The following is a 27,035-nucleotide window of genomic DNA, read 5'->3' on the forward strand; positions in this document are numbered from 1 at the left end:
GGGGAAGTGGGCAGCTTACACTGTAAAGCCACTCTTTGAAAGCAAACAAACTGCATCTGGATTACTTAAAACTTTTTTCTGGAAATTGCAAAAGAATCTGCAGCGTAATACTGCAGCCCACAGAATATTAACATGAGAGTCAACAAGGGTTTTCTCTTCTTACAAAGGTAACTGAAATGATACACACAGTGCTGGTTTAATCTATGAATACAGTCTCAAATAACTGCTCTCGGGTAACTTAAAAAAAAACAAACAACCAAACACAAAACCAAAAATAAAAAAAAAATTCCACACCCAAACCAACCAACCACTACCTAACCCTTTTTGTCATCCTCAGTTATTGATGCATTTTCAACACTTTTTAAAAGGCCCCACTCAGACTTTTAGCCCAAGCTGAGTTCTGTAATTGAACAAAGTCAGCAGTTAAACAGAAAAAAAAGACATCGCCTCTTCATCATGTACATAAGTAGACAAAGCTTTGTGTGCCAGAGAATTCACCCCTGTTCTTTTTAAATCCATGTTGTGAGGTACAGCATGCTACGGGACAACTACTAATTTTGAATGAACAGTTATGAAGAAAGTTATGAGGATCTGTGTATGTCATTAACTGTACACAGTTAAGATCCTTCTGTAAGGGCAACTGGAAATTTTTGTAGAAAAGGTAAGAAACCAAGCTAAGTAAGTTCTGGTGAATGAAGATTTCACATATCACAATTTCTTCTAGTTCCAAGGATGAGCTTAACAGTTAGACTATACATGATCATCTTAAACCTACAGCTGAGACTGGACCAAACAGCACAAGACAAAGTTCCTTTAATGGTAATAAGGGAATTATGAAAGTAAGTAGAGGGCTGAGACATTCAGGTTTTAAACTTTATAATCACCACAAAAAAGTAACCAAGCAATAGAGACTTCCATCTGTACAGGATCCAAACAGTGCATATGCAATAGTGCTTGTGGTACACCACACCATGGACAGGCACAGGGAACAAGCCCGACTGTCCTGACTGTCTTCAAGACTTCCATCTGTACAGGATCCAAACAGTGCATATGCAATAGTGCTTGTGGTACACCACACCATGGACAGGCACAGGGAACAAGCCCGACTGTCCTGACTGTCTTCAAGCTGCTGCTTGATGTGCGTTTGTGGATCTTGTGTTGTATCTGCCAGTCCTATGCAGATGTCGAAGGGCATGGCAGAAGATCTGAAGTGGCATCAAATCTCTATGTGCTAACAAGCAAATGCCACCTAAATATATGCAATCTGATTTATGACTAACTTCTGAAAAAACAATTTTATTTAACCGTTCATACAAGTACCTGAACACCTAAAAGTCCTTATTCATTCAAAGGCTATAGACGTGGTCGTCACAACTACAAATACGGCAGGGTAAGAACTGTTCGTAAAACCCTAAGTACACACATTCCTTACAAACAGCACCGTATGCTCCAAGTGAAGAACGACTTGATGCCAAATCATACACGGGTATTGTATCCAGCTGCATCTTTTTCTCCTCATGCTGGACTCCCATCCATTGGTCAGTCTCAGACGTAAACACTCCTCTTTTTCTTTCCTTCTATTTTCCCTCCCTCAAAGTGGCAATCCAAGAAATCCCTTCGGTAATTTGGATTTATAGCAAGGTACAGATTTGTTTGAGGAAATGGAAATCAAGAAAGAACAGTATTGCAAAACGCTCCCTTCTCCTCTACCTCAGAAACCAACAATTGACTGAAAAACTAATTCTAGAGAAGTACACCACTGAAAAACATTGCTGCCACCAAACTATGTTCATAATAACACATCTAGAAAGATATGTACTGCAGTGTATTTAAACACACTGCTCCCTCCATGCCCTCCACAGCTGAGGGCAGTTAGCACAATACAGAAAATTCCAGATACATTTTAGGTTTGAAAACACCGAAAAGCACTAAGGCAGTTGACTGACCATTTGGGCTCCACAAAGGATACAGTACTTACCTTTAGAGAACATACTTTATTTAATAGAAGTTTTTTGCTCCAATATACAAAATATGGGACTGCGGTCCCAGTTAACATTTACAGTTACACAGCAAATAATTTCCACCATTTACAACAACTGACAACTTTCCCACACTCCCCACTGTATTACAGCCAAGAAAAAAAATCCTGTAATGTTTCACATACTAATCAGTTATACATATTTTGTACTTCTTCCCTGCCTCTTCTCATTTTTTAAGTTGCAGTTTCTGATATAAGTTTAATCAAGAACTTACAATTATTTCAGCTGCACTAAAAGAAAAATGAAAGTTGTAATTTGAAATATTATCTCAAAAACACTATACAAAATAAAACTCAGTATCTTATAAAAATACATAGCAGGAGTTAAACCAGTGAAATGACAAAAATGTTTTAAATTTTTTTAGGGTATAAAATATTTAGCAACTAGCCTCTATTTTAAACTACATCCAAAAAAAAAAAAAAAAAAAAAAAACATGCAAGAAAGAGAAAAAAGGCAACATTCAGATCCCTGAGTCTATTAAAAAAAAAAAAAAAAAGGAAAAAAGACCAAGCATTTTCAATTAGCAAAAGTAATGTGACAGTTCTTTTACAATATTGTACCTTTAGTATGCAAAGGACTTCATCCTTCTTACATGCACCATTATCCCGCTGATTCACCCCTTAACATGTTTCCCACTGCAAGCTGAAAAAAGGTTTCAAAACTATTTTAATCCTTTAAGAAAAATCCAATCATATTTTCTGCAGCTTCCACCATATTTAAGCTTTACTTTACAATGCTGGTAGTTTAATCACGATAGACAGTTTTCTATAAAAGAATTCCAGCCAAACCAAGGCTTTAGAAACACTGCGTTTTACAAAAGCAGTTTGTTACAGTATGACAGTTGCTAAATAGCCCAATTTATTTAGTGACCCTGTTAAAGGTTTGTTCAGCTGAATGAACAGGTGAAGTAATTTCCTGAGCTAAAAGATACAGGTTAGTAAATAGTCAGTTATAGCAGCAGACAGGAGACATTCTTTGTAAAAGTTGTAACAGTATCAATAAAATAACCTTAGAAAATTACAATAATGTAAAAATCACCAGCTGAAGCGGGAGTGACAAGGACATCAGAGACCTGATTGCCATAATCTGGAATGCACATCCTATGACTTCCCAGAAATTACATTCAGCTACTGTCAGACAACTTACTGGTAAGTGGAAGAATGTCTAATCACAATAGTTCACATTTCTTACAGATCAGGTGTTTTGTCAAGATTTAATTCTTAATGCTGTTCTATAAACCTAAAGCAAGGTAAACTGCCTAGTTTCAGAAATTTTCACTCTAAGAAATATTAGTTTTAAAGGAATGTGGCAATTTCAGTCTCTTGAAATTCCAAGCCTCTTTATTCTTATTACTCAGACATTATTTGTACTTGAGGCCATGAGTGGTTTTTGAGATACTAACCCATGCTGTTGGCAACAGAAGTGGATCCATTTTTAGAAGAGGGAATAATATTCTTAAAATAGTTTACTTTGATCCAAATCTTTCTAATTTGCTTAAGAGTACGAACCATTAACAAATTATTAAAGAACTATAAAGACCAGTATACCACCACTGCACCATTTTCACATGATATGCATTCTTATACTCTGCTATGTAATAGTTCTATCACTTTTTTTCCCATCCATTAATGGAAGGAGGATATTGTAATTTAATTAAATATAGTACCTCACTTAGATACCAGTTCCTCCAGAAGGAAATCTCTCTTCCATGTTAGTTATTTTTTAAAGACATTGTAGGCATCGTTTTTAGAATTTATATTTGCTCTTATTTAACATTTAAACATAATTACTTTTAACTCAAATTAATATATAAAATTTCCAATACTTGTTAGAATAAAGGACAATACACAAGATCCTAAGTTACAATAATTTATAAATAAAAATAAACTATTACAAACCAAATCTTTCCCCATACGGAGAGTAAAAGCCATAATCTTGACTGATTGTTCCCGATCATACTTTATATAAATAACGTAAGCTTCTTCAGAGAAGCAAAACATACTTTGCCTCCCTGACACCAGTTTATATCTTCAGTTAAACTACTATCATCAAGAAGGCAATTGTGTTGGGCCCAGATAAATCTTCTTGCTTACATGTTAACCTTCCCAAACTCATTCTTCTAAGCTTAAGCACAGGAAACTAAGTTCACAAAGAGTCCTTTACCTTTTATACACAAATCTGTATAAAATACAGATTTCTAATGCTCCTATTGCACCAATCTGGCAGTGCCGTTAGAACCTGATTCAAATTCCACTGAAGTCCATGAAAGGTTCTCCAGTGACCTTAATGGGCTTTGAATTAGAACCACAGACATAGATTAGGGCCACACAGATATTACGTGGTGGAAAGCTCCTGCAAGAGTGGCTGGTATTTCTCTTTTTGCTTATGGGATGCAGTGGAGATGTGTAGTCAGCACGATACCTGAGCAAATAAAATCTAAGTGATACAAAGGTTTTAAGAATCCTAAACTCTTTGCTTAGTTGTGTGCAAACTGTGCTACTGCCCCTGGAGCTCCCTGCTTTCTTTTTTTTTAGTGCTTGCTCCATTCCAAGGTAAAGAAGGTGTGAAGCGTAAAAATTTCTCTTCACTACAGTTCCCCCTCAATCCCGAGACTGATAGAAGAGGATGTAACCAGACTCAGAGTTCTTCGAGATGTCTGATGTCAACCCATAGAATTCTTCAATAGCTTGTGCATCAATTTTCTGTATGTAAAAAGCAAAAAATTTAAATAATATCTTGCATATACATGACATTAAGTTGACTCTAAACACTATCGTCAAACAAAAATAACTTTCACATAAAGTAATAAAATCCAAATAATTTTTAAAGTTGTTATGTTTTTGTTTGCCCTCTGCCATCAACTGCATACAGGACAGTAGCTATAGATACTACATATAAATTTTTAAGTATTAAGTGAACCTACTCTGAGTGCAATCTTAAGTGCATTGCTTGCACAAATTTCACACAGAGAAGTTTTAAAGACAATGATATCCCACTGAGACTTTATATCTCTATGAAGAATATAAGTACAAACTATAATTTCTAAATCTAAGCAGTGTAAACCAATTGAGTGCAGAGGAGAATAAGAGAAGGCAGAAAGCGAAGGCTAACTTTTCCTATGTTTTTCACATAGAACGTTTGCTTGTGATGCTCTTAGCTTAGAAAGCCTTCTGTAATCAAGATTTTGGAGAAAAGACACAAAACTTCTGTTGAGAAGGTGAACAGAATATTGTCTGGTTCTCACCGTGATCATTTTCAGCTACAAAAGAAACTTAAACCGAAAGCAAGATCTCTTGCCACATTTTAAATCAAAGGCAATTAGGACAATGAAATGGTTGAAGGATAAATTTTCCTTCACTTAGGAGATTTTATTTTAATCTCTTTCTCATTATTTGGAATAAAAACACTCAGGAAGGAGTGAGCCATTTCAACTTCATGAACCAAGGGCCTAGAAGTCAATGAGATGACTTAGATTTAAGAACAAAAAGGTTCTTTCCTTCCTCTTTAGAAGGGCTAAGAGAAAAAAATACATTATTGCCAGTTGTTACTGCTTTGGAACTGGAAAGACTGTCCCTGATGTTTGTGAAACGGTATGAGATCTACTACAGCTCTCTCTCAATTTTCCCTGGAGGAAAATAAACTTTTGACCCTATCCTTTCAATTTACTTCGTATCTTGATAAGACACAGAGGCAATCTTTTTACTTTCTTAACAGCTTTGTGTATTTCCAAGTTTATCATTTCCTGTGTGAAAATCCATCCATAATGTGGCTTAGAGATAAGAACCCTTCAATTCCCTTGACTCATCCTGCCAATTAACAATGCAAGTCTAATACTTATCTCACTAATTTTTCTTCTTTTTAATTACGCAGTTCTTGTGTATTGTAAGGAAAATGTAAACTGTTCATTTTATAGATTTAATTAATTCAAATAAAGTCAGGAAAGGGACTTGGACAGCACAATCATTTTCTGTTCATGCATAAGCACAGATAAGGGGGAAAAAAGGAAGACAACAGAACAAGCGAAAAACCTGAGATGATATAACATAGGGACACCAGCAGTTTCTACTCTTCCTCTCAATAAAGAATAGAAGATGAAACAGAAAGATGACAAAGTCAAAACTGGTGAATGGAATTCTGCGGTTCCAAGAATTTAATTAGAAACCTTGTTTTTTTAATAATAAGAATTCCTGGAAGCATGGCTAATATCAGCAAGAATACCACCAGAGGCAGAAGGCTCAGCTACCGTTTCTGGAAATAACTATTGTATTTTAGGGCCAAATCTCAAAAATCTGAAGTTTCTTCCTATTTTGATATTTGTTACTCCTCCACCTGAAACAATCCAGGATGCTTGATAAAAACAAACTACCATACTGATCTATTTCATTAAGTCATAAGCTCCTAGAAAAGACGAACAAATTGCTTGCTCCAAAAAAACTGCCCGCACAAAACAATTCCACTAGAACTAACTTATCTGTATCTTCATTTGCCATGTCTCTGACCACAGGAATAGCTTCCCGAACAAAGGTGAACGATAGTGGCCACACACAAAGAAGCTTCTTCCAAGAAGTATAAAAACCAGAATGCAATGCTAAGTATTGTACAGTCAAATTGTAAGATGCAGCTCTGCACTCAGTGTTATTGCTCATCTAGACTGGGGTTGAACCCTGTTTTCATTAGCATAGCAGTCCTTTTACTTTAAGTAATGATATACAGAGAGGGGGTACATGCACGCTGGTCAGTATGAGAAAAAAGTTCAGGGTTACTCAAAGCTTACCTCAACAATATCATCATCAAAAAGCAACCAAAAATCATGACTCTTCACTATTGCAATATAATGTCCTCTGTTAGGGCCGCTGTAAAAAAAAATTAGAAAAGAACACAGATGGTAATGCACATGCATGTAGAAATATATTTCCTTAAGTTGTTTTTTTCTTGTAGAAAAGCAACACTTAACAGTAACTAAAATGGCTACCACAACAATTTCTGTCTGGACGATCCTTTTTTTTCCCCCTCCGCTTGTATTTGTATTAATAATTTAAATTTAATATTGTGCTAAAAAGATTTAAATTTCAAATGAGGAATAAAGCAGCACGGGCATTGAAAATATAAACGAAAATTTTAAAAAACAGAAAGACAGGGAAGTGAAATCAAGAAAATGTTCTGATGTTTTGTAGGGACAGAACATATCCCAAACTATTCCTGATCCTCAGAAAGAAAAAGCTGTAGAGCTGTTGTTCATCTGAAGTTTCAATCAGGAATCTCTGCCTGAGCCACTGTAAATAAAAACTGAATTAAACTGAGAGTTTAGAAGTCTCAAGAATCCTCATCACAGCGAGACTGACAATTAAATTAAAACTGTTATAATGCACAGCTCTTCAGTTTGTGGCGGACAAGAAATTTCTCCACAACTATGACAGAAAGAAAACCACTTTAAAAGTGTTCTATTTCTAATCAGACTTCAAGTAATAGTTCATACATTTTCTGAAACAGCTGAACCTTACAACTGAAAGTGTACAACTAGTTAAAGCAGTTCTGGAACTGCCTTAACTGGCTAACAGCACTCATACAATTTTTATATCAAGATCAGGGAGGGAAGGTTGCCATCTGTGAGGGACATGTCAGTGTAGTAAATCACATAACTCAATGGAAACAGGGTTCATCTCCTGCCATGGCTCTGAGAACGGGTAACTTCCCAACATTGCAGCTTGAACAAGGGAGACAGAAATGGTCAGAATTGGACAGAATGGTCACAAATCGATAGAATGGATTTTCCCTAAAATCCAGAACAAGAGCGCCCCAGAAAAAAAGGCACAAAGGTTTATTTTCCACTGTACTGGCCACGCTGCACTGGCTTATTTTCCAAAACTGTACTGGCCACCTTGAGATCTAATCATCTTAATTCTACTGTAATCCTTGGTCTATCTAGGGAGGAATGGGGGTGTGAGCGGAACAAAGGGCAGTAACTGGCAACTAGAGAACAGGCATGCTATTTTGAGGGACTTCAAACAGTTGGGAGAACGGGCTGATAAGAACTTCATGAACAAGAACGAATGCAATGTCTTGTACCAGACCAACTCCATCCAACAGTACCAGCTGCAAACCAACTGGCCAGGAGGGCCAAAGTGGTCCACAAGATGACCTATCAGCCAGCATCACATCATTTTGATGACAGGTCTGAAAGTATGCGGGGCTGTACTATTAAGAGTGGAGCCAGCAATGAAGTAATAAACCCCTCCACTCTGCATTCAGGGACCCAGAACTGGATGTGGGATTCCAGACATGACCTGTTGAGTATAAAGGAGAGACTGATAAACTGGAGGAATTTCAGTGGCAGGCCACTATGTTTGTCAGAGGGCTACAGCACCAGATGGATGAGAAGATGCTGAGGGATCTGGCTTTACTCAGCCTGGAGAAGACTACATGAGGAATCCAACTACTGTCTTCTACTATCCAAAAAGGAAGAGTTATAAATATATTGGCGGCAGGTTCTTCTCAGAAATGCACAGTGAAAAGAGCCAGTGCTCACAAACTGCAGCAAGATGAATTCTCATCAAATACAGGAAAAAAAAAAAAATCCCTGTGAGAACACTGATGTACTGGAACAATTTGCTCAAAGAGGCATTGAAATCAGTGTTCCTAGTCATGAAACTGAGCCTAGTGCAACTTAATCTAGCATCAAAGAAAGCCCTGCTCTGAGCTTTAAGTAGTTGACCTCACAATGTAAATTATTCTGTGATTCTAGATGTTAAATCATCATTTTCAGCTTTGGGGCTTTTGTCTACTCAATAAGCAGTCTGTAGAGCAGCCCTGATTTTAAGACTTGAAGCCACATGAACACTTGTTGAATACAGCAAAATCAAATACAAATCTTAATAGTCGTATTTTGAAAGTGAAGAAACAAAGCAACCAACAAAATTCACAATACAGGGATATATTTCAGAAAATGTCGCTCAAGCCTCAAAAAAAAGAACACCCCAAAGGAAATACTTTATAAAGGAATCTGTTCTGTAACGCTCTCCTTCCTAAGAAACTTTAAAAAAAAATCTTTAAATGTTATTAGAGTTATATGATAGTGTGTGTTTTGTTGTTTTTTTTTTAAAACATGTGATGTGAAATACGCTGTTACCACTTTTCACAGTGAACTATTCCCGCAAGAAAGCCATATGCTCTGTCAGGATTCGTAGCATCTCCCCACGATGCTTTCTTTCCTACGAAACTTTTCTTTTAAGAGGTCTTTAAATGCTATTAGAGTTATGTGCTTTGTTTTGTTTTCAAAATATAATTACATTTATACAATAATCCCCTGTGTAAAATAGTTATTACCTTCCACAATGAACTACCACAGCAACAAGGTCATACATTCTGTCAGGATTGGTGGCATCTCCTGAAGTGTTAAATAAGCGAAGCTCTAAAGGAAAAACTACTCTATAAGAGAGTTTTGTGTATCGATGCAGCTGATCCATGTACTTAAATCTCTTCAAATGGAGAGCTAGAATCATAGGCAGCTTTTTTACTTTCATCCTGAAAAAGACCCAAACAAAAAACCAACAGTATTTCCAATATCCATCTAAAACATTCAGTTGACATCAACAAACAGGAAAACTGTCTTACTAAAGTCTTTAAAAAATTTTGCAAGCATTAAAAGAACCTCATATAATCAACTGTTTAACAAATACGTCCTATGCTGCTAAACTAAAGATTGATTTTAACAGTTGAGAGAATTGCAAATCTATTTAAAGTAATAAGCTACAATATATAACCAGAAGAACAGCTACGATGAATCCACATAATAATTTAGACATAATGATCGCATAGCGGAGAACTCAATTTTTCAATACACCTATGCATAGCTCTTCTAAGTTCCTGAATGCAAAACCTAGACCCGCTTGGTATACAGTGGAGGTATTGCAACAAAGTTCTTCCAGAGATCCTGTTCCCATTGAATTTCTCATTAAACCAGTCAAGTCAAACAAGTTTTTTTAAGATAAGCTTTGTTACACTGCTTTGTTACATATGTTTTAGTCCAAGTTTTCATATCCAGCCATTCATTTAGCATTGCCAAGGGACACAAATAGCCCCGTTATTCATCTCACCCCACGCAACCCAAACAAGATAATGCTGTGCTCTAGCATGTTGTAGCATTGTTTTATGGCCGTCAAAGCCAGAAAGTGATAATCTAGTTTTATTGAGGACTCACTGGCCCCTTTCCCTAGTTTGAGGTATTGAAATCTTGCACAGTACCTACAAATCCTCACCAGCCAACCACAGCTGGCCTGGCAGCAAACACAGACTTCCACTATCTGGGCAATAAAGTTGCCCATACTAACAAAGCAACTAAGCTACTGTGCTCTGCTTCTTGGCACAGCTAATTGCCTTAGATCAGCACTGCGCTGTATTTTTCAAACCGCCTTCATCCCAAGAAGTAGTTCAAAACTCTCAACAATACAGCCCAGGTTTCAGACATGTCTACTAAGACTGTATTTTCAGAAGGTCAGGAAATACGTTTGTACCTGACAATCCTTTTTCCAAAGATAGGGGGTTGGGTACAAAATCCTTGAAAACTCACCTTCCTTCCCTTTTTCTCATTAAACTTAGACTGACAGTAACCTATAGGAAACCCTGCTAGACTCAAATTTTCTCCAGGCACACAAGGGAACCGGGAAATGGAGAAAACAGGAGAAGGGCAGAAAGGTGAGAGAAGCAACTATTTTTAGGAGGAGTTACGTTTTCATTATATTCCTAAGATATGGATATAATTTCTGCTCTATTTCTTTTTTCAAAATGAAGCCACCTTCTTACAATGGAACTGTATTTGATAATGGGAGCTCTTTCAGTGGTGAAAAACCTCAGTATACCACCTTTGCTAGTTGAGCACAAGCTATCACAGATACATTCCATGTTAAAGAGATGGAAGAAAATTATGACTGTAGTAAAACTGAACTCAAGACCCACATGAAAAGCAAAATATAAACAACAAAACTGTGTTTTGCCAATAGCGCAGTGCCTACAGTACAGGTTCATGTCAACACAGCTTACATTGGTCAGGGATCACATTACCTCCCACACAGAAAAAGAGCTAAGGCAACAGAAAACAACAGGACAGACATGGTGGCTTCACAACCCTCTAATACACACCAATTAGTAAACTTAGGCAACGAGTGAAGGCAGACTTTGCAGATGAGATATGCCAAAAGTCATGTGCTGAATCTATGGTAAACCAAATAACCAGAATCAGCGGTATAACCAGTAGGGCATGTCAGCGTTCCCACCCCTTCAACCAAGTACTTTCTCATAAAAACCACACAGTACACAAAGTCAGAGGTCTTTCAAAGGTGTAAAGCAAGACTAGAAGAATTATTAGGCAGACAGGAATTATTTTTAAACATAATAATTTACAGAGTTCCATGGAGCTTTTGATGCTTTTCAGGAGCACCATCAAACAGAAGTTTAGCACAACTAACTACACACTTTTAAGAAACCAGAAACCCAGTTAACAAAAAAAGTTACGAGCCTCATTCTGACCAAATCAGGAAAAAAGTGCTATCAAACTGATTCTCATAGCAATTGGAAAAAACATTTTGTTATCAAGACAAAACCAAGTTTTTAAGTCACTTGAAATCAGTGAGTTTTCATTGTCACCCATAATCTTTGACTAGTCACTGGTGGTTTGTTTTAACTTGCCTTTCAAACTTATTTTTGGTCTTGCAAGCATTCTTTTTCTCATTTGTAAAATGAATAACGAATAAAGAAGTTCCAAAATGCTTTACTCGGATTCACACTACTCATGGAAGTAGGCTCACTGAATTCAAGCATGAGGAATGCAACTAAGTTACTCTTAAGTGGAAGAAGAGTGAAAAAAATGAGGGTAAAAAGAACATTCACCCCTGCCTCACACACACACACACACACGGAAATACAAGAATATTTTCATGAAATGCACGCGTTAATTTATTCCCCCTCCCTAAGTCTGATGTACCTTTTATGTGCTTCTTGCTTACTGCGACATTCTTCACAGTAATATTTGTATTCACTGCACAGAGTTTCTGTATTGCTGAAACCTCTGAATAAAAAAAAGAGAAATGCTGTAGATACTAGTTTCTCATCTGAAATATACATATAAACATGTACAATATAAACATGATTTTATACTCTTAAGTCTATATAAGTTAGAATTTGCTAAGCTTGTGAGCTTTTAGTTTTATTCCTGCTTTCTAGCTAACAAAGACAAATTATGAAAATTCAGATTTTTGCATCTACCTTAAACAATGAGTGATTGAAGTATTCTGTTCCACATCAACTGAAAGGTCTAAGAAGTCTTCATCTTTGCTGCTTATCTGCATGAAAAAAGAACCAACAGGTAATTTGTTGAAACAAGTTATACTAATTTACCTTTGTTTTCCAGTATCGTTATTTTCTGTAACAGCCTTTTAAAAATTATTACAAGTGGCTTTTCTATTTCAGAGATTTGCTAGATCTCTGTTCCTGATTTTGTTCAGAGAGAAGTAAGAATATATGTGTCTGTGGGGGTATATAATGCCAGCTGTCATTATCCTGTAATTTCAACTCAACAATACTAATACCAAGTTCCTTCGACACCTGACTCTTTCTAAAAGAATCCAATCACTGGGATTCTTCTATTTAGCACTCTCACCTCTGGTTTTACCCTATGATTCCCTCCAACTGAAAGTTATGTATTTGCATATCATAGTGTCCCTAATAAACAGCATAAATATTTTGAAGCCTCTTCCTGGCTAGATTCATACTCTTAAATGAGCAGCAGACAGCAAATTTGCTGTTAAATGAGAACCTGGGACTTGGTTTGTAAGAAGCAGAATACTGCATAGCCATTTCTTATAAAAATGCAAGAATAACAATTAAAGTAAAAAAAAAAAGAAAATCCTAGAAGCAGAGAATAAATTCCATCACAAATCTTGAAGAATGGTGATGGACAAAATCCACAGCTGCCTGAACATCAGCTATAGTTGATTCAGGAAATAGCAATCTGCAACCTTAACCTTTGTCTGCTAGTGTTTCATCTCTGTATCTAGAGATACACAATGGCACTGATGAGGATGTCCTCTGCCTTATATGACTCTTATGTACAAAAGTAAATGCTTGTAAATAAGATGTCCGACTACAGTTTCTTGATTGAAAGCGGGAAAAGTTAAACAGCTACAGGAGAACTAATATAAGTTGATCTTTAAAACATATGAGATTTGTGTTCCCTTTTCAATTCAGAATAAAAATAAATTAGGAAAATTGCTCTCTGATTTTCAAAAGATGAGAAACACACAGTTTCCAAGGGCAGCAGACATGGGGAATAAAAAGAAAGACACAGCTGGGACGAGACAACTATTTTTGAGAATTAATACCATAGAGAAGATCCAAAACTTAGGAAATTTCCTGTTAATACCTGTGAGAGAACTTGGCAAGGATTCCTCTCACTCTATACCTAACCTTTCCAAGGGTAAGTGTACACGTTCATAAAATGTCAGTATACATCACGTCTAGTACATCATTTAGATGCCAAAGTGTAATGTTTATACTTTTAAGGAGATCTCAGAACACATATGGAAAACTTCCAATATGTTTTTAGGGCAGGAAAAAAAAGCCACCTGCATCTTATGTGTGCTGCACATCTCCTGTCTTCAGAGAGGTATTATGGTTTGATTTTGTGGACAATTCTTCAAAACATCCCATTGCAAACCACTTTTGCAATGAACAAACTTGAGTTTATAACACTAAGAACCCTGGTGGAAATCATTTTAGCCCAGGGATTAAGACTGGCTCAGAAAAATAAATCCGTTCTAGAAAATACTCTGCTCCAGTCCTCAGCTAGAACAGCTGGAATTAAGGAGTCATGTGACCAGTGTTATTCAGACATGCAATTAGATAAATTTTCCTCTCTTAGCCTAATCAAAGAAAATTCCATTAAACAATAAAGATTTCACAGGCAGCTTTATCCCACGCAGAACTTGTAAGGCTGGGGAGGAGATGGAGAAGAGGAAAGGGATGAGTGGTGCTTGATTAAAAAGAGATTGGTATTGAAACCAGAAGTCTGCAAAAGGAATTCTTCCATTTTTAGTGATAATACAGGTAATGCTGCCTTAAAGAACCTCTCTCATGTTAGCCAGTCCATTGTGCACTTAGGATTATGAGGAACCAATAAAGAGATTTACAGAATAACCACGCAGATTTTTCCACCTATGTTGATAAATTAGAAAATGCTATTCTTAATTCTTAATATTTTTTGAACATTAGTATTCGAACAATGTTCTTTTTTTCAACATTAACTTTAAAAGTTTTAATTTAAAAAAAATGATAAAAAAGTTACCCTCCACTTTAACCAGCCCACCCCCCGCCTCTTCTGTAGAGGTTCTGTTTCAAATAAACACCACTATATTCCGTAGACTAAAGTCACTAATGCTATACATTTCAATCATCTATAGAATGAAAAAAAGATGGGCAGGGTCAGAAACCTCATCACTTGCAGATTCAAGCCTTGATGTGTTCAAAAAGCCATCTGAGTGCTCCTAATGGGAGCATCTGAATAACTGTGAAGAATTTGACTGTTCCTGGGAAAGGGGATGATATGTTGTCTCACATCAAGGACATAATCTGCACTCTAACAGCTCAGCTGTACTCTGACTAACAATGCCACACACACCAGAAAACTCAGAAGGCTAACACTCATGGAACCTATTTCCTCCTGTTTGGAATTTCACTAGCAATGTGAATCAGCTCACTTACAAAAAGCTTTTGCAACTGTATGCTATATGTGCTAAGACAGAAACTATTTTTGAATGAAGCTGAAACAATAGGCATGATTTATCTTGGTTTCCAAAAAAAAACAAAAACAAAACAAACAAACAAACAAAAAAAGTAGGGCATAGTTAAGGCATCTATAGTAAGAGACTCCACTGAGATTTTCTTTATTGCCTTCTCTCAGTCCAAAGCAGAATTGAGCTGAAGAATTTTATGCCTTGTAGAGTCATTTGAACACAAGAGCAAGATGATCAGCTTAAAGAAAAACATTATCAATATGACCCAAGACAATTTCCTGTTTTTCTCTGTACAAGTACTGCCCATACTTAGCCATTTCAAATTTAGTCATAATGAAGTCAATTACGTTATTTTCTTGTTTACAGAAAAAACCCTAAAATTAAATTGTGAGAGCAACCTGTAAAACCAATGAACTTCTAGATTATTTTTATCAATTTTCCACAAAAATTTGTAACATTCACTTCATCATACTGCCTTTATCAGGAAAGGGAAAAAGCGTCATAACAAGAAATCACACTAAACGCATGTAAACTTACAATCCAGTTTGTAACTTGTTAATTCTATAGTGTGGTTTGATCCACAACACAAATCTTTGTCAAAGGATTTTATCTATGTTCCTTATATTCCATACTTAAACTGAGGATAAATCTCTAGTCAGTTATTTTTTTATGTTAAAGATGGCTAATGTGACGATATGTCCTAGAAAGAAGCTCTTTACTACAATGAGGACTTGCCATGCTGATTTTAGGAACATTGAGAAGCTTTAGCCAGTTAGAAGATAAACTTTCTTACTTAGAACAAAGATACATTACACTTTATATTTAAGTATGTATTAAATTTCAAATTTAAATAAAAAATACATTAAGGTTATTGTCTTACCATTAAGAAGCACTAATGCATCCACTACTGCTGTGTAATCTTCTACACGAGCTATATCCAAGTTCTCCTGACATTTTAAGTTCTATTTCTAAACACAGAAAGACTCTAAATGCCAACAGTATTATTCCAATAAACATTAAAACCATCATATAAGCTCACTATGTTTGAAAACAAGACACTACTCAGAGTAATACTTATTTAATGTGTCCAAATGTGTTTCTAAGTGCTCATTTTTAGGTCACTGTATTTTAATTAGACACAAGTTTATATACTGAATAGATAGAAGCTGATAAAATAGTTTCCAGATTATTTGGGCTTGGAAAATGAAGGCCCTAATACACTAAAAACCAATGTGCATTAGAACACTGAATTTAAAATTCAGCTGTCCAAGGGGGCACAGTCACAGCATATTCTATTCAGCAATAGCTAACAGAAAAGTAGAACTGAGCAATATTAGCAAAACTCTCAAAATTGTGGTAGGCCCGATAACTAATGAAATCCGCTGGCAAAGAGCAAATAAGCATTTTGAAGCTGTATTAAGGACTGTACCTAGATCAAAATCCTGACAGCTGTAATTCACTATGCCAAAGTGAGGAAAGGTAAAGAAGTCAATCTAAGCTCATGGCTGAAGAAGAAAAAAAAAATCAGTGCAAGAACTAAAAGATAAGTAATTGACAATTGTCATGAAACAGTTAGGGAGGGGAGATCTACCAGGAAAGAAAATATGGTAGCTCCAGATCAGTACCTAACTTACTCAAAATATCATGATGTACTGAAATCTGCAGTTACGTTACATACGACATTAGGAAGCTATTTTTTTTTTAAACAAAAGAGAGGTATTTCTTGAAGACAGAGAAAATTACATGTGAAATATATATATTTAACATGATTAATTCCTCCTTTCCAATGTCATGCTGAAATATGTGCATTATCTAATTAAGGAAAATAGCTATGAAGAGTCACACAAAAAATAGTCATTCAGCTTTTTACAATATCTAAGGCATAGACCATGATAGAATTACTGTAATTTTCAAATTGTGCTGCTTTTTCTCTTTCTCAAGCAGTTAAATTCAATTGTAAGTTTTTCTGAAATATATGCTTTCTCTTATTGTAGAACTATTCTCAAAGAAAATTTTAGTATATCTTACTGAAAGAAGTTTATTTCTCAGAGTCTAGTATTAGAAGAATTCCCATGAAGAGACACTTAGGAAAGGATCACTTTTTGTGCACATTAGGTTATGTTCTTTGAGAATCCCAGTCTACTGTCTCAGTGCCAAAAGTCAACCATAATTTTTTTATTTCAATGGCTTTAAATTTAAAAACTAGAAATGGGTGGAACTGATTCAGAATCATTATTTATGGAATGTATCACTAAACATGGCATTAGGTTATTAAGGTACTAAATTTGAGAAGAACTCCACATCTCCAAGCAGCAGGCTTTACTGATCTTAGGAATTCATCAATGCAGAGTTTTCTAACCCACATTTTGAAGTCAATTAGGATTGTGCTGACAAAAATTCAACTGGGCATTTTCCTAATATTGACCAAAAGCCTTTTTCTACAATTCACGCATCAGCTGCTGAAATTTTCTCACTAACGAAGAAGAAATGCAAATGTTCGTATGAATATAAGATTTCTAAAGAACAAAACTAATCTAGTATAAAATCTAAGATAAATGCACCCTGAAGCATGAAGCTCTGAAACATGGAAGAATTTGTTTTAGGAAGTATATATGGACTTACAGTTTCACATGTAAGACATCTGGTTTCATTAGTTAATGTTCCCTGAAAGATTTCATGAACCCAGGTTGGGTCTGGCTGGCTGTTATTTTCATTGTCGATGTTGCCATTTGGTAGGCGACCATTTTGTTTCTCTTGTTTTCTTTCCTCTTGTAAGATATCCGCAATTGTATTTAATAGATAGTTTAAGAACTCATGTGCATCCTGCTGCATGTAGTTATCAAAAAGCTCTACAAGATAAAACAAGAGGTTTTTTTTAATTAATCGTTTACCGCTATGCTACAAAAAAGCTTTTAAAATAAGTGACATTTCAAAACCAGCCTGTATTTCATGTCTTGGATCATTCATGACAATACAACACCAACCCAAAATGCGAGCTTCAGAAACTAAGGCAAAGATATAGGAGGTGGTAAGAGGGGAGAGAAAGTCAGATTGCATTCACAGAAATCTCTCAGCTGATCAGAATTAACAGAAGAGTGAACCATTCTGCAAGAAAACTAGGACATGATTCAACTACCTAAACAGAACTTCAAAACAATCACCGCAGGGACTACATGGAAGCCTTCCTATCATTCACTTGATGACATCCAGGAGTAAACTTCAAATAGAAAACAAAAAACCCTGAGTTATTAGCAAAGCAGGGAGAATTTGATGCTAATCTATATCATTTGGTGAGGTTAAGTAGTGCCAACAGATCAGTCAAGAGTACAAACGAAGTAGTTTATGTAATGAATTAATACGCTATTTTTGAGAAGAGTAAGTTCAATTCTGAATCTAGGCAATTGTAAGGTCTTTATTTAATCAAGTAAATCAAGACAGAACAAGAACTACAAGTCTCTTGAGGTAAAACACTTCAGAGGTTCTTCACGGCGTTACATCACAGCCCTCTCATGACTATATTCCCAGTCAGCAAATTAGCATTAAGTACAATGGAGTGAAAGCTATACATTGTTCATTTTACAATTAGAAGAAATTTAAGCAAACATAACAGTGTTATCTTCAGCTGATCTCAAGCCAACAGCTGGTTCACAGACAGTTAAACTTTAAGGTCATTAATATATGTATGTTGTATTCAGACATTGAAAATAAAGATGACCATATCCTGAGCTGCATTCAAATCAGCATTACAGTCTGGAATACACTATGTTCTCAGTCATCCTCCTGGTATAGCTGGAAGGGAAACTAGATCGGTATTGCATACCTACCTGATTCTTAAACTACCTCTTCTTTAAAGCCCAATATTATATGCCTGTACAGTAAGCATTTAATAGCATATATAATGTCGACAATTTAGCCGTTTATTTATATAAATGGTGAGAATATAATCACTAAAAGAGACCTAAAAAGCCAAGAAAAGCTGAACTTTCACATCTGGTTTCTCTAATGAAGATTTTCCAATTACCTTCTCCTGCTTAGAATTTTAGTGTCATATCATAATTAAGCATTAAAAAGAACACTTTCTGAAAACAACTTAAAGGCTCCTGAGGTTTACTTTCTGCTTTCCATTTGAACCATTCTCCATGTTTGTCATAGTTAGTCAACATTCACTGACATAATGAACTATTTCTGTAAATGCATCAACATACGAGCATACTTAAGTAAACTTACCAAAGAACGGAATGACAGTTTTCTATTGGTAAGAGATTGTACATTATCTGAGAGCTTTTTTAAACAATATTACTACAACTCATTGTGAGCATTTGCTGTATGGATCACTTCAAATCAGGAATATCACTATACTATTTTATTTCTTGCTTTTACTACAGAGATGGACATCATAACATTTAAACACTTTTTTAATTGCATATATATAGTCTTGAAGAGATTACAAGAGTATGAATATGTCTATTGCAGCAGTGTTAAATACGGTACATCATACAGTTTATTTAAATCTAATGGTTATGTTTTAGAAAAATCTTGTATTTTTATAAAAGTGTATCCAAATTGAGTACTAGATTACAAATGCACCCTCAGCAAGTTTGCAGATGACAATGAGCTGAGTGGTGCAGTTGACATGCCTAATGGATGGGATGACATCCAGAGGGACCCGGACAAGCTGGAGAAGTGGGCCCACGTGAACTTCATGAGGTTTGACGAGGCCAAGTGCACAGTCCTGCTCCTGGGTCGGGCCAATCCCCAGCATCAATACCGGCTGGTGAATGAAGACACTGAGAACAGCCCTGCAGAGAAGGACTTGGGGGTACTGATGGATGAAAAGCTGGACATGAGCCAGCAATATGTGCTTGCAGCCCAGGCGGCCATGCATATCCTGACCTGCATCAAAAGAAGCATGGCCAGCAGGTGGAGGGAGGTGATTCTCACCCTCTACTTTGCTTTGATGAGACCACTCCTGGAGTACTGTGCCCAGCTCCAGAGTCCTCAGCACAGGAAAGACATGGACCTCCTGGAGCGGGTCCATAGGCTGGCCACAAAAATGGTCAGAGGGATGGAACACCTTCCCTATGAAGAAAGGCTGAGAGAGTTGAGGTGGTTCAGTCTGGAGAAGAAAAGGCTCCAGGGAGCTCTTATTGCGACCTTTCAGTACTTAAACGGGGCCTATAAGAAAGATGGGGACAAACTTTGTAGCAAGGCCTGCTGCAACAGGACAAGGGGTGATGATTTTAAACTAAAAGAGGGGAGATTCAGACTGGATATAAGGAAAAATTTTTTACAAAGGGAGTGGTGAAACACTGGAACATGTTGCCCAGAGGGGTGGTAGATGCCCCATCCCCGGAAACATTGAAGGTCAGGTTGGACAGGGCTCTGAGCAGTCTGATCTAGTTGAAGATGTCCCTGCTCATTGCAAGGTTGGACTAGATGACCTTCAAAGGTCCCTTCCAACCCCAAATGTTCTGAGAGTCATTAAATGACTCTATCATTTATATTTTAACATTAAATTATTTTCTAAAATATTACAACCAATTATTCTCAAAGAAAGAAACAGGAAATCTGTTTATATTTAGGATATCAATTACATTTTAAAAAATTAGCCAAAACTACTTAGTGATTTTAAATTCTTTTAATCCTTTAAAAAGTAGCTTGAGCTAAGTATTGCATAAATTCTAAGTTAATTCAAAAAATTTGTGGGTTTTTAAGCTAGATTGTCACAGGGAAGTCTTAACGTCTTTTCCACATACTCAGTCTGGGAGACTGATTCCTGCATTCAAAGAGTAATGCTTTTTTTAAACCAAAACAGCAGTTTTACAGTTAATTTTGATAAAAAAATACAATTCACAGAGAGGCAAAATTAGCAAGCTCTTTCATCAGCAGCCACTGACATTACACTCGGTTCTACATGAAGAGCAAGAGACAGGGATTCTCTGTCAAAACAGCTCCAAGACTAAACCCTTGTTCTAGGGTCACCTGTTCCTTATATTGTAGCACTTTCCTCACATAACAAATGTGTAGGTATTTCACTACGTCAACTTCAGAATTAAATCATATTTGCTATGATTATTATACAAGAAAAAGAAAAAAAAGGTTACCATTTTCTTTTCGTAATCTTGTTATAAATTTCTTGGGAGGTATTACTCCAACTTTTTTCTTCTGGGTGGCTATACTGTGGAATAGATCTGCTAAGCATGTAAGGAGATTTTCTTTTTTTCTGGGTTGACTCTTGTATGCTAAGACTTTGTCTCGAAATGGTCGACAAAAATAAAGTGCTTGAAGAACTGAATTGCAGTAGCATGTATTCCCAAACTATAAAATAAAAGAGAGATCTATTAGCTTGCATTGCATTACTGTATAGAGATAAAATTAAATCCATAGTACAAGAGAACGCAAAAGCAGGGGCAAATTTTCTATAAGTCATTTATTCTTCAAGATAGCAAACTTCTGTTTCACAAAGGATTAACAAGTACACTGTATGTAAATGCAAGAAAAGCCTATTGAACAATACTATATAATTTTGTCTCACTTGTAAATTTAAATTATCCATAATATTTTGCATTTACTTAGGTCAAAATGTTCAACAAACGCCGCCAATTTCACAGCTCCCAAAATACGCCCAGGTAAAAATATCTATCCATCTACCACAAGTCAGCCACAACAATAAAGAACAGCCACAGCACGACCTTGTAGCGTGAAGAAATTCAGCTGTAAATTGAGAGCTTCTCAGACACTTCAGAAATTGGACTCTTCAAAACTTACTGTGATCAAAGTCAAAAATAACTGCTTTAACCTGTTCCTACATTGTTGGTTCTCATTCTAAGGTGACAGGATTAGCATTCAGGAGTTTTCTTAAAGGATTGCAACATGGCTTGTTTAGGATTCAAAGCCCTGGCACAGGTGGTAGTTTCAAATTGAGACTGAAAAGAAAAGAATGCACAATTCGGACGTGCATTTTAAAGGATGCAGGCCACTGAATTGAAATGGGGCAGCTAGAATAGCATCCATCATCCCCTTTGTACCAGGACACTGCAGATGTCCCCCGTCCCCAGACTCCTTCCAGCCCTCGGGCACTTGAGTTTTGTGATCACTGACGCTGTCTCCAGCTCACCCCATCACTGCATACCTCCCCATTAGCTCTGTGAAGGCATCATGAGCTGTCAGCGGGTAGAGCCACTCTCATTTTACGTTGCCCTCCTCCAGTGAAACCTATTACCTAACACACAAAGTGTGAGAAAAATCTTTATCAGGCCCTCAGCAAGTAATCTAACCTTTTAGCTACAGTCACTCAACCTGCAAATTGAAGAACATACCCACTACACATATTATGTAAAATGTGAAAATGATGCTCATATTTACGTTTTAGATAAAGATAATAGCATAGCCAGCAAACGCTTGGGCTATATTGCTATGGGGAGACTGTTATACAGCAAAAAGAGTGCATTTAGAGATAATTTAAGAGTGGGTTCTTTCACTAGAGAAAAAGAACTAAAAGCTTTTACATCTTCGGAATAACAAGGAAGTAACTGTTTTTTTGCTCTCTCCCAATTGAGACAATATCAAAAAAAAGAGCACTGTGCAATTCAACCACAAAACTGGAAAGTAAGATGTTTATTTTAAATTACTGAGATAAGAACTACTTTCTAAATACCCAAAACACACTCAAAGAATGAGTAAAAAGTGTATTTTAAAAGAAAGATATTAAGAAGTCTTAAGGTCTCCATATTAAAAAGTGAGGAAATGATCACCCTTTATTTTTATTCATTTAAGTTAGGGAAAATGCTTGTAATAGCTCCTTTGTGGTCCAAATCCGTATTCAAGTAGGTCAATGAACTTAGGAAAACTAGGGCTTTTTTCCTTCAAGGAGGCAGATGAAATCATAGAGTAGTTTATATCAAAACATTTAATATTGTAAGCTAACTAATTATCAGTTTACAATTAGAAATAGCCATAAAAAGAGAACTACATTAAAGTATTAATAAAGTTCTTAAAATTAAATCAAATGGGAAAAGAACTAAAATTTCTGCAGTAAGTGGCAAAAAATGAAAAGGCAGCAAATTAGACATTTCATAATAATTTTAAAAAGGAACAGTCTCATGACAAATTAATTAGAATGGCCAACATACAATGAAATGCAGCAAATGCAGAACACTGAACAAAATTCAGATGAATGTAGTATGTATGTAGGTAACCTACATGCCTGTGGCTAGGAAATAAAACCAAGCAGATTAAGTTCATAAAAGGTTTTCTTCAACTAAATTCAGAAAGACAATAGGCAATAGAAGATTGTTTGAAAACACACTCCTGAAGAAAATTTTATTAGTTGACATTTGTTTTGTATCTAACACATCAGCCTTCATCGCTTCAAAACCTAAAATCCTTGTAAAATAAAAGCTTCCAACTGTTAAAAAATTATGACAGTACTAATCAACAAGGGGGAAAAGGTGGGGAGGTTTCTAGACTAAGCAAACAGGGAATTTATTACACAAATACATGCTGGCCTTACCACCATTATTACTTTAATTCCCACCTTTAACTCCAATACAAAAGTACACCTCTCATTTCGAAAACACCCAAGACCTTGCTTCGGTCTCCCCATCCTCCCACCACGTACTGAACACCTACGCTTGCCTTTCTAATTCCACTTCTTCAGCACTCAGCTCTCCAGCTAGCCTGGCCAACCGACAGCTTCCTTCTGCCCTCGCTCCACAGTTAGCACTGCCTCAGAAGCACCACACTTCCAAGAAGCACTTGCAGCACATGCTGCACTGTATAACGAAATGTTTGTGAAGTCTGTCTCAGAAAAACAGTAGAAAACCTCAGAAAGACCATCACTCTAATTTTGTATCTTAAACTGGCAGCCTGATACTGAAACTCTGCTATCTCATTCAGGGGAAGGTAATGGAGACTACATACAGTGGAGTTATTTTAACCCCTGTTTTGAACTGGTTTATTGCTTGTCCCTATTTCTGTGAGGATTATCTTAAGATATGTATATCTAAAAAAAAATAAAGAGACAGATTTCCTCTTTTCAGTTCATATTGTTCTGTTCTAAATTCTAAGAAATCAGATTATTTTCTTTCACAAAAATACTGCACTCTGCATGTTTCCCACACACACTTTTTTTTTTTAAATTCTGAAATTGAAGTGACAACACCCAAGTCTGTGTGGAAATATGAAACAAACAAACAAAAAAAAAGACAATCAGGAAAGCTGCAACAAAACCACAACATAGTCACTAAAGCTTACAGTTTACTCTTCTGATGAAACACACAACTGGAAAGTTGAACCCCACAGACCTACAAAACCAAGAGTTGTACAAGAGCGTAGATCTGCTCAGAACACTGTAACTTTGTACAGCACTAGGGTTCCTCCCAGCTCCAATGCACTGGCAGCTCTGACAAGTTTTATCTGTTGCAATGGACCCTGCCAGTAAACAGGATTTCTCCAAAGAAATCCATTCCTAGAGACTGAGTAACCAAACTCCTGGCTCTAGAAGTCTGGTAAACTGCTGAAGAGCTACCAGAGTAGCTCTTATGAGATTAAAAATGTTCATTCTTTCACACTCATTGGATAAAATAATTGATTTAATAAGTGAAGCATGTAGATTTGAATAGTTTGCATTACTCCACTGCAGAGAGAAGGAAGAATGATAGGGAGACTTGATGTTCCTGATGGGCCATGTGTATGGTACATGATAATACTAACATTTTCATCTCACCTTGTATCTTAAATATTTCCTGGTGATTTAGTGAATGGTATTCTCCTTCAAGCCTAAGCTTAATTTTCCACTTAGAACTTTCATTGATAGAATCAAACATTCCATCAACCATTTGGTCTTCCCTATGCTTCCCATAAACACCCTTTCTTAATTCTTCTTTTACCTCTCAAACTGTTCTTCCAGCACATCCTCCTCCTCCAAAAAGCTGGAAAGGAGATAACATAGTGCTTCTACCTTCTCTCCTTTTACACCACCTCTGGATAAATGCTCCATTTACCACTGACAGATCTCTATTTCAGAATTGTCACCTTTATCTAAGACCCTGTCCTGCATTCCAGACATCTCAAATAGCCAGCTACCACACAGTTAGAAGAGAGCTATTGATTTCCACATCATCTCCATTTTTTCCATTTCTCTGGACAAAGTTAGCAGAAACAAAATCAATAAGCAAATTAGAAAAATATAGCAATAAATGTTAATGAACCTCTAAGAGCTTTGATTCTTGTAATTACTTTAAAACAATTAGAGAAATCAATGAAGGCAAAAATTGTGATTTCTATCATTTCTCAATCTAATATTTTTATTTATTATCTAATTATCTAATCTTCCTTTTAATTATCATTAGCTCTGTCATTCTTTCTGAGTGGCCATTGGCCATAGTTTGCTAATGAAGAGGTCACTACCTTTCCTCTTCCCGACAGATTTAAATTCTGTAAGCTTACTACACATTTATGGCATATACATCGTGTTAGTAAACACAGACAGTAGAAAAGATCTGAAAACAATCCAAGCAACAACATGACTAAATTTCCTCAGCCAACAGTGAAAAACATAGCACTAGTGTGCCATTGATGTAGTGGAATCCCATTTTACCATTCATTACAATTTAAAGAACTTTGGTCCATAAAACTTTATGGTTTGAAACCAAAATAAGCAACATTCCTGTACACAGAAAGTTAGGAGCTCTCGGAGGTATCTTAGCTGCCTGCCTCTTATGTGTATGGTTGAGGACAATGACTTGTAAGACAGATCTCCCCTCAAATTTCCTACTCCCTCTGACTACAGAAAGCCAGAATTTGTTGGTATTGATTACGTGTTAGAAAGATTGTTCTTAACTGAAACTTTTTGTAAGGGTACCAAATACGTAAAACTTCAAGATTAGGTGTACAACACAATTCCACTGTTAAGTCTTACATCCTTTCTGGACTTGGTCAAGAAATTAGGAAACCAGGTTATCTGTCAACAGAATAACAGATTTGAGAAAAGGTAAGAACAGCTTTGATGGAAAGCCTAAGTCTGCTACAGAACTAACAACAAGTATTAACAGTTAAACTACTGTATTTCCTCTTTTCAGAGAAAAAAAATGTCATTTTGAAGGTATTTTAACTTTTATGAGGAAGGAAAAAAATTACTAATTTAAGACATGGCGTTTGAGATGCATGTAAGTCAGCTTATCACTAAGAGCATTTACTGTCTGCACAGTGTATACTCAGATTGCAGACTCTTGAACCAGATCAGTGCTAAGAACCGAGGTAGAGACATCTGGTATAGTAGCAGGACAGCAACAGCAGTAATTAGTTTCATTAAGAAAAGCAAGATGATAGCTCTTGTTAAATCAGCTTGGTTTAAATATGTACTTTCTGAAGCTCCAATAAAGAAAATTATTTTGCATTTCAGAATAATGCAATTTCCAACAAGATACACTTTTCAGGGTTAGTACCAGAAGTTAAAATCTAATTTATTCTTTAAAATTAATGATTTAATTGAACAATTCAGTATTTTTTTTCCATCACTGCTTTCCCCTTTGGGCTCCATATTTTTTAAAAATCTTAATACAAATAGGAGATATGAACACTTCATATCATCAACAGTCTTTCATAGATTTTTTCTTTTACTGTACTTACTCACTTAGATTGGTGTATTATGAATTACAAACTACACATTTTAAACATCTTTTAAGACATACATTTTATTAGCAAGAAAGTGATTTTTAAAATAACCTACAATTAATAAAATGAAATAAAGTATTAAATATACAGTCTAATTTCAACATTTATTTCAGTAGAATATTTCAACAAATACCTGAATATTGAAACACATTTCAATAAGTATGTATATTCAAGGATATATCTTTCAGTGTTTTAATTATTCACTCAGTCACAGTCTTTAATTTAACAAATACACTTGTGGCATTTCAAAGCAAAGAAGTTATGGACTGAAACTTACATTAACCAAACCAAAATAGTGCTCATTAACTGGAAATTGTTCCGGACCAATCTCTTTCTCCAAAGCTGAGGCATTGGCGCCCTAGAAATATCAAAAATGGTAAAATATTAGTGTTGCAACTATGTCCACAGTGAATTTAACTAGTTGAGAAACAGTAGTGAAGTTTTTTGGCAAGTATAAATGACCAAAACCAACCAACGAAAAAATAAACAAACATCCCCAAAACCCTGGTCAAAACTGCTAACACCAAACCAGCATCTT

General features: G+C 36.0%; 1 protein-coding gene across 1 annotated transcript in view; it reads right to left on the reverse strand.

The window, feature by feature from the left end:
- Nucleotides 1–4,435: 4,435 nt before the first annotated feature.
- USP12 (ubiquitin specific peptidase 12) overlaps nucleotides 4,436–27,035 on the reverse strand; it is a 30,344-nt gene continuing 7,744 nt past the window's right edge. The window contains exons 3-10 of the mRNA XM_010144674.1: nucleotides 26,775–26,855; nucleotides 20,926–21,139; nucleotides 17,444–17,670; nucleotides 12,297–12,373; nucleotides 12,016–12,099; nucleotides 9,363–9,560; nucleotides 6,814–6,892; nucleotides 4,436–4,741 (exon numbers count right to left, since the gene is read on the reverse strand). Coding sequence (XP_010142976.1) covers nucleotides 4,640–4,741; nucleotides 6,814–6,892; nucleotides 9,363–9,560; nucleotides 12,016–12,099; nucleotides 12,297–12,373; nucleotides 17,444–17,670; nucleotides 20,926–21,139; nucleotides 26,775–26,855 — 1,062 coding nt within the window. The 3' untranslated portion in view covers nucleotides 4,436–4,639. The remainder of the gene's footprint in view (nucleotides 4,742–6,813; nucleotides 6,893–9,362; nucleotides 9,561–12,015; nucleotides 12,100–12,296; nucleotides 12,374–17,443; nucleotides 17,671–20,925; nucleotides 21,140–26,774; nucleotides 26,856–27,035) is intronic.

Source organism: Buceros rhinoceros, unplaced genomic scaffold (assembly GCF_000710305.1).
Source record: "Buceros rhinoceros silvestris isolate BGI_N320 unplaced genomic scaffold, ASM71030v1 scaffold26161, whole genome shotgun sequence".
In the NCBI taxonomy this organism is placed as follows: domain Eukaryota; kingdom Metazoa; phylum Chordata; class Aves; order Bucerotiformes; family Bucerotidae; genus Buceros; species Buceros rhinoceros.